The 12,177-nt window shown below is 41.1% G+C and overlaps 1 protein-coding gene across 2 annotated transcripts; it reads left to right on the forward strand.

The window, feature by feature from the left end:
- Nucleotides 1–697: 697 nt before the first annotated feature.
- On the forward strand, nucleotides 698–9,098 carry LOC6647204 (attractin-like protein 1). 2 transcript variants are annotated; one of them, XM_023178306.2, is made up of 9 exons: nucleotides 698–1,574; nucleotides 4,464–4,700; nucleotides 4,772–4,929; nucleotides 4,999–5,146; nucleotides 5,429–8,297; nucleotides 8,354–8,440; nucleotides 8,509–8,590; nucleotides 8,661–8,810; nucleotides 8,891–9,098. In XM_023178306.2, exons 1-9 carry the CDS (start codon nucleotides 1,159–1,161, stop codon nucleotides 8,896–8,898), a joined length of 4,155 nt encoding a protein of 1,384 aa, XP_023034074.1. In that variant the 5' UTR covers nucleotides 698–1,158; the 3' UTR covers nucleotides 8,899–9,098. The 2 variants fall into 2 exon arrangements, with proteins under 2 accessions (XP_023034074.1, XP_002069883.3); XM_002069847.4 differs by having other exon boundaries at nucleotides 8,661–9,098.
- The last annotated feature ends 3,079 nt before the right edge of the window (nucleotides 9,099–12,177 follow it).

A 12,177-nucleotide genomic window follows, 5' to 3' on the forward strand; every position in this document is an offset into this window, starting at 1 on the left:
GGTCGAGTGTGTGTGTGTGTGTGTGTAGTGTGCGCCCTCTTATCACTGAAAATGGCTAAGACCTCGCTGTCATACTAACGGAATTTACGCGCTTTCGACTCACAGCGGCTGACTGGTGCAAATGTTTGTATATTGATTTTTTCCCCTTCAACTGAGCTTCTATAAGGCTAAAGGAAAATGCATAGAATTGCAAATTTTTTGGTTTTCATTTCGTTTAATGTATTCTAATAAAATTCATTTCAAAATAGTTTGGTTTTCATTCAGGAAAATTGCAAAACTTAAGCAGATACAAAACACACTCCCGAAAGCTTTCACATTGCAGCAAGTACTGTTAGTTTAACAGGCATCTGACAAGTAAATCCCCTGTTTGACTTTGTCCTCAAATTTGTGGTTGATATAAACGTAAATTAAATGTGGTGAATTCGCAATGAACTCGTTAAAATGTAAAACTTCTATAATCGTCTATTAAAATATCAATGTGCACCGCTATTTTAAAACTTAAAAATAGTGGCATACAAATTATTTTTTGAATTTATTAATTGAAGCTATGTTTGGCGCCAAACTCACTGCGATGATATGGCAGCGCTGTCGTCGCGATAATTCGTGGGCGAATTCGAGTTTGCGGGGCAAATTCGTGACGGCCAAGCGAATTCGTGATGGCTGAGCGAATTCGAAATGCGAATGAGGGGGGAAAACGAAGCAAAAAAACAGAATGTCAATAAAGAAATAATAACTTTTGCTAACGGTTAACTTTCCTTCGGTCCTCGCAATCAAGTTGTGTGCAATTGTACCAATGTTTTGTGTACGTGAATGTATAAAGTGTTAGTGCGTGTGTTTTTTTTAGCATATAATAGCATAATTCATTAGTGTTTAATTCGGTGCGCGTGGGTGGCAAAGAGAGAGCGAACGTCAAAAAGGAGAGCAAAAAAACCAGAAAGGAAAAATATTGTGCAATGTGAGACGCGAGGACATCGAAAAGGGGCAGAGAAAGAGTGAAAATAGCAGTAAAGAAATCGCAGGAGGTTGTGTTTTCGTAATTGTGTGTGTGTGTGTAAAGTGCGTATTGTAGCCGGGCTCGGGGCGGGGGAAACAGAGAAAAAAATGTGAAACGGGCCCCAAAGTCAGCTAAAGGTCTACACTCTAAACAAAAAGAAAATTATGTGCCTGGTGGAGCATGCAGGTGGTGGAGAACAGCAGCAGCAGCAGGTGCAGCGGCAGCGGCAGGAACATGCCTCATCTTCTTCAACATACTGCTCCTCGACCACGTCCTCATCCTCCTCCTCCTCATCAGAAGAACAACAACAGCAACAACAACAGAACCATCATCGACAGAGTTTGCGTTGCAGCACCACCACGCCCACATTTAATGCAAAATATAGGCGAAAATGTTTACTCCTCTTGGCCCTGCTGCTCTTCCATGGCTGCTTTAGCGGATTACACCGTGCCAGCGCCTACAATTGCACAGCCCATGGCAATCGGTGTCAAAACGATGGCCAATGCCAAGAGGATGGGCAATGTCTGTGCGCCGATGGCTGGCAAGGACCCGAATGTCAATACTGCGGCGGTAAAGTACGGTAAGTTATGGCCAACCTCTCCCTCTTGCTCATGAATCATCCAAATCACCCGAATTGCTCATCATTTCATTCAGTTTTTTGGATATGTTCATTTCATTTTAGTGTCGTTTTGTTGTCTGTTGGCCTATTTGTGTCAAGCAACGGTTTAGTTTCAGCTCCATGGCTGCTGCTGGCCATTCTCGTTAGACGGGTTCTCTATGTACTTCTCTCCCATTCGCTCCCATTAGCACCCATTCTCATTGTGTGCGTGTGTGTGTGTGTGTGTGTCTTTCCCTCTCTCTCGCTCTCTCTGTCACTCTTGGCATTCTTTCACCTGACTTGGCTTTGGCTTTCTAATACGGATTATGTATTTAATTTCCAGCCCGGTTTTGACCTTAACTTGTCAATCGCCAATTGCAGGTCAGCATCTTTCTGCAATAGATGGCACTGTGGGTGGTTCTTACATATGTCAAATTCAGAATTTTTATTTTGGGTTTCTTGCTTCGTTGAACAGCGTCATATTTTGGTTCGATACCCCTGAACAACCAGCAGCATATTCGCTTGGATGGTGTCTGAAAGCCAATTTAGAATGCTATAACAACTTCCACCTCAGTAATTAAATATAGTCATATAATTGACATATTTTACGATTTACTGAGACATTTGATTTGCATATTCATACAATATATTTATTCTGCTGACAACAAATGCTGCAAGATCACAATTTATGGGACCTCGAAATAGACAACCATTCAAAAATGGTTCTAAAATAATTTGATATCCTGGAAATTTCCACAAAAAAAAGATGTCAAAGAATTGTGATAAAAACTTATCATTAAATTATAGGCAATTAAGAGAACTTAAAGGAGTAGAAGAATACACGATATATATTTGATATTAAACCAGCTCACTGGTTCATATATCAGAGTTTTTATAGTACAATATTATAATGGGCATTTGCTGTAGAATCAGTGAGAAAGCAGCGCCAGATAAGAGAATGAGTTCGTTCGTTCGTTCGTTCTATCTTGACAAGAATTAATTATACATATACGACAGACTAGAGTGCATTTTACTAGTAGTTAGTTAAAAGGAAAAACAAGCAAAATAGTGAGCGCGAATCTAGAATGTGTTGATTTTCATGTGATATATGTACATACATAGATATTTTTTTTACTTTTCGCTGCCAAATCAGATATTCAGTTTTAGGCAGCTAGTTTAGTTATATGTATGTATATGTACATGAATATCTACTGATAAGCAAACTTACGTACATTATTATGAAATAAATATAGGAGCGAGGGCAATTTTAAAAGTTTTCTTAATAACGACAAGAAAGTTTTATTATTTTGAGAATTGATTTTATTATCGAAATGTCGAATATGCTGACGATTTTAATTTTTAATTTAAAGAATATGAATATGAATACGATAAATATTAGGTTGATTGGTAAATAAAAGGTCTTCTGACTGTATTAATTATCAATCATGAGAGATGAATGGGTAACCTTTTGATTAAACCTCGCATTGTATTTACTCTAAATGTATTTACTCGCTTATCAGAGTCCTAAAGAGTTGTTGTATACTTATCGCCTTTATGAATTTTCATTAGTTTAGTTTAGCTCTCTGTGTGTGTCTCTCTCTCTATCTCTCTTTCTCTCTCTCTCCTACCTGTCTATTGGATTTGCACACAATTCCAATCTGAATGTCTCCTCTCAAACCACACACACACACACTCTGGCTCATCTCACCGGCATTCTAAACTGGTTTTACGCTCTCTGTTGCTAAAATCTATGCATTCCAAGCCATTGCACAGCTAAAGTCTCGTCCTCAAGTAGATCTGCCTAGCTGTCTAGTGGTGGTGGTCACCTGCTACTCTTTTTCATATCAAAAACACTTCTACAATCGCCTTCCACCTCCCCCTCAAGAGTGTGTGTGTGTGTGTCCACCATCTCTCTCTGACTCATTGAGCAGCCGATAATTGTATAAATATATCATTTTGCCCAGCATTGATTTTTCCTAGACTCTGTCAATCGTCTTCCACTTGATATACCCCACCACAGCTATAACCAAGGCACATGCATCCATTTGATCCAACCACTTGCCACTCTCAGCCAGTCACTCAGTCAGTCAGTTAGTTAGTCCCACTCTATGATTACTTCAAGTTTAGAAAACATATGTCAGATCCACTTGATGCACCGACTACTCCCACGCCAAACCCACCCACCGGCATTTCCATTGCCAGAGCATGTAAGCTGAGTACTGAAATTTGCCACATCATTAAATGGGCTAGAAAAAGACTCTTTTGCAACTTCAATGAGTGTCGGATGGAAGAATAGGATATTCTTATGTATATGGAAGTGACTATCTTTTATAAGATTCTACTTAGGAAGGGTATGTTGTAGTTGATGCTACGATTTCAAATGCCGGCAGTTTAATAGTCTGCCTTGAATGACATCACCATATTAACCTCCCCTTTACCCACCTAGGCAAGGGTATTTCTAATACCCAACAAAAGAGAGAAAAATATAAAAGAAAATAGCGATGACTTTAACTTACAAACAGTTGAGAGGCTTCGTTTTTATCCCATCCCATCCCATGCCATCCCATTTCCAATACCCATTCCCGCCTGTGTCATTGGCCGTTGCCAACTCTATTTCCATCAATTTGAGATTGCATTTTCCGTTGACCGGCAGAAATTCAATTATCTTGGTTTTGCACAGCATTAGAGAGAGAGAGAGAGATGGTGAGGGGGAGGGGACAGCATCATTTACATATGTAATGGACATTAAATTGATGCCGAGCAATTTCAGTTTGTTCGATGAATCGATAGTGAAATTGATTTATTTTGCCACGTCGAATACGCTTTACTCATGCCACATGCTAATTGCCGCCGCCTTCCTTCTCTTTGCAGCATGTACCATCCGATGGGCACCATACACGATGGCTGGGGCAACTATTCGGTGAGTGTCAAGTGTAGTTGGCTAATCGATGCACGTCATCCGCATTGGGGCAGACGACATAATGCCAGTCCACCACGCGCCTCCAATATCCGTATACATCTACGCGAATTTGCCACCGAATGCGGCTGGGATCATTTGTATATATACGATGGCGATAGCGTAGATTCACCGCTCCTTGCAGTGTTTAGGTAAGTGTACGAATCTACTTATTCCGAGATCAAATCAAGTTAACCTCTCTCTCTCTCTCTCTTCGTCATAGTGGTCTCATGTATAGGGGAAATTTCTCCATACGTCGTGTGCCTCAGGTTATAGCCAGATCTGGGACGGCATTGGTGCACTTCTTTAGCGACGATGCGTATAACATGTCTGGATTTAATCTTACATACAAAATGAATGGTTGTCCTACAGATAGCGATGGTGAGTTGCTCTCGATGATTGATTGACATCAACTTGGGCTATTATTATTGTTGTTTTTCGCATTCACAGAGCTCGAGTGTTCCGGTCATGGCACGTGCCGTGACGGCGATTGTCTTTGTGATCCCATGTACAGAGGAGATGCCTGCAATGTGGCCGCTTGTCCAGGCAATTGCACTGAATCGCGTAACCATGGCATTTGTAGGCCAGATCAAGAGCGGTAAGTAGAGAGATAAACAGAAAGAAACTAAGAAAGGGTGTAAGAACTTCGGCATGTTATAGATTCTATTTGTTTAAAGTGGCGAATTGCCAAATGAATTATTTATAGCCGAATGTCGAATATTAGAAAATTGAAAAATAAATCTCTAAATAAACCATAAGCGAATGCGAATAATTTTTAACACAATTTGTTTATAAACATTGCCACACCAAAGTTTCTTTCTATTGGTTTTTGATCAATTAAAACAAATATTTAAAACATTTTCTTCTTCTCCCTCTTTAGATGCCTTTGCAACGAGGGATATGGCGGCGATGATTGCAGTCAAATCAGTGCCCATGGAGTGTGGAGTACTGTGCATCCAAAGCATTCACCATCCCCAGCTGGTAGTGCCTCACATGGCGCCGCCGTTTGGCGCGACACATTGCACATCATTGGCGGCGAATCGTATGGACGTGGCGAACTAATGAGCACCTACGACTTCAATGGCAATGTATGGGAGACCGTGCATCCGGAGGATGGAAGTGGAGCACCAGAGAAACGTTATGGCGCCTCTACTGTAATGTACGGCGACAAGATCTTTCTTTATGGCGGTGTAGTCAAAGGTCAGGGCATCTCGAACGAGTTGTGGGCCTTTGATGTGTCGGCCAAGACGTGGGAGTTGATTGCTGTGAAAACGGATACGTGCAATGCAACAGGTGCCACCATGTGCGGACCATTGAGGGTGGCCGGCCACACAGCCACATTGGTCCCAGGATTCGGCGACAAGAACAACTATCAGTATATGGTGGTCATATTTGGGCATTCCCCTCAGTATGGCTATCTAAACACAGTGCAGGAATTCAATTTTGGCACACGGGAATGGCGGATTGTCCAGACCTCGGGTTATGTGGTGAAGGGCGGCTACGGCCACAGTTCGGCGTATGATTTCCTCACCGAGAAGGTCTATGTCTACGGTGGCATTGTTTCGGAGAGTGAGTCCAGCCAGGTGCTGAGCTCGCGTCTTTATGCCTACGAGCCATCGACCCGCATATGGACCATATTGTCGGCGGCGCCCAGTGCCCGGCTTTTGCACACCGCCAACTTTGTCAATCAGGGCCTGATGATGGTCTTTGGCGGTAATACGCATAACGACACCTCGCAAAGCTACGGCGCCAAGTGCTACAGCCAAGATCTGCTCATCTACGATGTATACTGTGATTCCTGGCACTTGCATCAAATGCCCGGCCATCTTCAGGCGGATCTGGCGAGATTTGGGCACAGCTCGGTGGTTTTTGAGGATGCCCTGTATATCTATGGAGGATTCAATGGCCAGTTGCTAAGCGACATATTGCGCTATGAGCCGGGACAGTGCAGTTTCTATACCAAGCAGGAGAGATGCACCAGTGCACGTCCGGGGGTCAAGTGCATTTGGGATGTGCAGAAAATGCGTTGCATTTCCATCACCCAAGTCCAACGATCGGCCATCTATGGACGGGAGCAGTATGACTATGTGGCATGTCCTTCCAAAAGCCGCCTGACCATGACATCGGAGCATCTGCACGATGTCCTACGTTGTCAGGAGCTGAGCAATTGCCAGTCGTGTGTGTCCACCGCCTTTGAGTGCACTTATTGCGGCAACGGAGTGTGCAGTAAGGAGCGCTGCCGCGAAACCACTTCAGTGGCATCGGTGTTCTTTGAATCGTCCACCAACCACCACCCGGCCACCCAGCAAACGGTTCAACAGCAAACTGCAAGCACTGTGGGTCCCCCCCTGAACGCCAAACGCCTAGAGAGCTGTCCGTCCTTTGAGGAGTTTCAGGTGCAATCTGTGTGCGAGCAGCTGCACAATTGTCGGGCCTGTATATCGAATGTGGCCTGCAAATGGGATACGGAGCAGAATCGTTGTCGCAGTATCTCGATGTCATCCGCCCAGCACGGTGGCACGGTGCTGAACAATCGCACACTCGAAGACTTCATCTGTCCGCCGGCGTGTGCCACATTAACCAATTGTCAGAACTGCACCGAGGATGAGTGCATCTGGTGTCAGAATGAGCAGCGATGTGTCGATCGCAATGCCTACACCGCGAGCTTCCCCTACGGACAGTGCCGGGAATGGACCACATTCACCTCCAAGTGCCGTTCAACGCCCATTACGGCCCTAAGCACATCTGTTGGCAGCACGACGGCGTTGTCCAGTGCCCAATGTGGCTACTACAACAGTTGCCAGCATTGCCTCGATGATCCAGCCTGCGGTTGGTGTGACAATGGCTCCAACACGGGTCTGGGGAAGTGTGTCGTCGGTGGAGCCTTGGCCCCCTACGATGACACGGAATGTGCGCTCAAACATTGGTTCTTCACATCGTGTCCACGCTGCAATTGCAATGGCCATTCGTACTGCAACGACCAGCAGCATTGCGAGCAGCCGTGCAACAACCTGACGGTCGGAGCGCATTGCGAGAAATGCCGCACCGGCTATTGGGGCAATGCCATCAATGGGGGTGAATGCCAGCGGTGCGAGTGCAACAATCAGGGCGACTATTGTCATCCAGATACGGGCAAATGCTATTGCAGCACCAAGGGCATTGTGGGGGATCATTGCGAGAAATGCGACTCGCAGAATCACTATCACGGCGATCCGATGAGGGGTTCCTGTTACTATGAGCTCACCATCGACTATCAGTTCACCTTCAATTTGTCCAAGAAGGAGGATCGTCATTTCACGCAAATCAATTTTCGCAATTCGCCCGGCAAACCGGAAATCGATGCGGACTTCACAATTACTTGCAGTGTGCCGGCCAAAATGGACATCTCGGTGAAGCGGGCCGGTTCGCCAGAGAAACTGATTTTGGTGGGCGTCAACTGTTCGACATTCCGACATCGTTTTCCCAAGACCGAATATCAATTTGGCCATCTGCCGGATGATAACAGCTCGTTGACCACATTCTATGTGTTTGTCCATGACTTTCAGCCGCCCATCTGGATACAGATTGCCTTCTCGCAGTATCCAAAGCTCAATCTGCAGCAGTTTTTCATAACATTCTCGTCGTGCTTCTTGCTGTTGCTCCTGATGGCCGCTGTTTTGTGGAAGATTAAGCAAAAGTATGATATGTTCCGACGACGGCAACGTTTGTTTGTCGAAATGGAACAAATGGCGAGTCGACCCTTTTCCCAGGTAGGTCCCCCTAATGAAAGTTGATTCTTGTAGTAATCTTTTTGATTTTTTTTTAGGTTTTGGTCGATATTGAAAACCGTGAAAGTATTGATCTAAGTCTAACCCTGGAAGGCATCGGTCATTTGTCCAAGAAACGCAAAAGGGTAAGTCCAAGTTGTGAATGAAATCCATGGCAAAGTTTGATTCCATAAGCCTTTTTCATTCCTTGCAGGAATGTCCAAGTCCCATTGCTTTGGAGCCATGCAGTGGCAATCGAGCCGCTGTGCTCTCGCTTCTAGTCCGGCTTCCCACAGGTTTGAAGAAGATCGCACTTTCGATAAAGTCATTGCCATGCTAATTCTCTAAATGTTTTCTTGCTTGCAGGGGGCCTATCCCAAGCGCCTGCTGGCCAATCGGCTGGTTTGGCTGTGGCCAGTGCTTTAGTCACGCTTGGTAATCCGCGTCGTCCGTCTATGGATCAGCATCCAAAGGAGCCAAAATCAAAACGCAAGCAGAGCCAACATCCAGACAGTTGTACATAAAACACAATAATTTAATTTAAAACCCAAAATAATAATAATAACACATTTATAATTATTATTGATAATAATTAGGTATTTAGGACAACAACAAGAACATTTTCTTCTACCACCAAGAACAACTGCAGCAGCTTAACACACACACACACAAGCATACTCACACACAGAGAGAGTAAATGCCAGCAGCAGCCAGCAAGTTGATAATCCACAGTTATTACTACCTTAATGCATTAGACTAATAATCCATTAATTCTAATACAAGAAAACAAAAGAAACAAAACCAACCAATAATAATAATAATAATATTAAAAATAATAATAATAATTTGTAGCAACAAACACAAACAAACAAACAAAAAACACACACGAAAACAGAAAGAATAACATATTTATATACAAAGAAGTTATATACAACAATTTTGATATAGTTAATAGGTATCGTGTAGCGTTGCAATAGTTTAAATTGTTTTATTTATTATTTATATCGCAAATCTGCATATACATGTATATATGTATGTGTATGTATTTTACACCTTAAGCTTAAGCATGTTGTTAGAATTTTTTAATGCAAGACAAAAGACATTTCTTTTAAAAATTCTTTTTTTTTTTAATTATTATTATTATTACTCAATTCGATTTGACTTGATTTGATTTCCTTATTTATTAGCAAAAAGTGATGTTGTTTATATATAGAAATATATATAACAAATGAGAACAAAATGAATAAGTAAATATGCAATATTGTGTTCAAATAATAGGAATATACATACAAACATCCACACAATCCATATATATAAATATATGGATTTTTGTTTCTGTGCAAATATTTACAAAAGGAATAAAACAAAAAAAACATTACAATCACAAAGAGAAAAGGAACCAGAACAAAAAACAAGAAAAAACGAACCGAAAGTTAAACTGCGCCTGTAAATATATATACGTAAATGATTTAAATAGTAGTTATACATTATACATATAACTAACTAAAAATGATGTACGAGAAACGGAGAAAGAATGCGCCCAAAATGAAATTTAAATTGTAAACCAAATAATTTTATTTTCGAGAATGTGAAATTCCATTAATTCAAATAGCTGCATAAGGTTTCCACTTTGGCAAACACACACAGACACCCACACGCAGAGTTAAACAGATGATTAACAAATGAATTAAGCAATAATAATAACAACATTTAACAAGGCACTCTCAAATAATACAAAAACAAAAAGAAGCAACAGTTAAAGTCAAAAGGCAAACCAATAACTTTAACTAAATACCAACACACACACACACAAACATAGTTAATATAAAACTTTTAAAGACACAGGTTAAATAGACAACAGACAACAACAAAAACGAAGAACAGAAAACAGCAAACTGTAAAGTTATATTATATATATATATATATACATACATATATCTCAATCTATAACTTCTGATTTCAATTGTAAAATGCTTTCATAATTTTTAAAGACACACTTAAATTATATACAAAAATATATATTAAAATATATATACTTGCCAGTCGAGTTTCCTACCCTCATTAAATACAAATTGAAGACTTGTTTGTTCTCCCGCCAGCCCGCCCAGTCCCAGTCCCGGTCCCGTTCCCATTGGCAGCAACAAAAGTCAAATATATATATAAATATAGTTTATTAACCAATAATAAAAAAAAAGACACTCTAAATGTTGGATGACATGTCTTTGCAGTTGCTCGAGCTGATAAGGCGGAGGCACAGAACTTTCACTTTCGCCTGCTGATCATTGTTGTCAAGCCAGTTCCGTGAGCGAAGGCGCGGCTATCCACTGGAAACATGTAAATGTTGATTCAGGTCGAGGTTCGGAATTGAAAGGAGCTGGCCTATATTTACTATCATTAGCCAAATACTCTAACCAGTCACGTTATATTCACTCTGTAATAAAGCATGTTGTGGAATAACGGAATTCTGTACTCATGGGAGCAACTTTCAGTCGATCTAATCTAATTTGGTCTGCTTTTCTCTTCCAAATTTTCAAAGCCTTCTAAATAATAAAGAGACTTTTGTATTGCAATAGTTTATATTGTAAATCCACACTTAAGTTATTATTTGGAATCAATAATTAACAACTCTATTGACAAGCGTATTAATTTTGTGACACAGCCAAAAAACTAAAAGGGCTGGTTTCAGTTACTGCTTGTTTTTTGCCGGGGGGTTTCCGATCGAAACTAAATTTCATCATCTGCAACTGCGGATGCTGTCATTAGGCTTCTTCTGCCTTTTGTTTGCTCTTCACTGCTGGGCGATTTCGCCGTGACTCTCTCAATCACGGAACTTCAAGCATCAGGCATTTAATTTAATGAAGACGACGATTTCATTAATGAAATTACCAAAAGAAAGCCTCAAAAAGCGTGCGAAATTGGCGATGCCAGGCGGAAGCTGCCAGAGCACCAAGCCAAAAGAAACAACTCAAAAGGTTTTTGTTTATAAACGAATGCCCTTGATTATCAACGATTGACGTATGCGAGACATGAAGTATGAGCTGCAGTTGTATTAGCCTGACTCAACCAAAAAAAGTGCGAACCCAACTTATTCGGTTTTACCCCAAAACTTAATTCTGGCCAATGAAGGTCGCCTCGTGTGGGTTTGGGTTAAGTGAACTATGGCAGCTCATAATAATTAGATATTAAATCTACATGGTGATTCATATGTGGGGAATCGGAACTGCCCCCAAGTTGTGGCCCCAGAACCGTTGATATTACAAGAAGTCAAATTAATTGGAGCATGAATAAGTGGTCTTAAGTTGACTTTAATGTTTAGTTAATGGATTTAAATCAGCTTCTCAACAAAAGAGTTACTTTTTGGCTTAAAGTAGAACTTGGAAAACGTTAAATGCGAAATGGTTTAAACTGCTGCAAAGATCTTAAATTCATCATCATTCAGTAAAGCTCTATCAATAATGATTGGAGATTAAATAAAAACTCAAACAGATTCCCACATTCCAATTGAAGAAGGAAGTTGTGTGCTGTTTATTGGGAAATACCGCTTTTGGAGTGGCTTAGTTGTTTCTTTTATAAATATGAAGACTATATGATTAAAAGTAAAGCAAAAAGTGGCTTATAGCTTAAAATTGGAGATGTGTTTTAATTATATTTTATATTTCTAATCAGTCATTCATTTACTGATTAGATTTAAACTTATTTGTAAGAATTCCATTTAATTTACAGATTTTCTTCATTAAATTGTATTATTATTAGATTTTAAGCAAAACGCCTTCGATATGACCGTTATAGACAAGTATCTAACGATACACCAACCAAGGTAAATGCAAATGTTATCGGTTATGTTATCGACTACTGCCGGGCCAGAGCCCAAGACGATGGCGCA

Source organism: Drosophila willistoni, chromosome 3R (assembly GCF_018902025.1).
Source record: "Drosophila willistoni isolate 14030-0811.24 chromosome 3R, UCI_dwil_1.1, whole genome shotgun sequence".
In the NCBI taxonomy this organism is placed as follows: domain Eukaryota; kingdom Metazoa; phylum Arthropoda; class Insecta; order Diptera; family Drosophilidae; genus Drosophila; species Drosophila willistoni.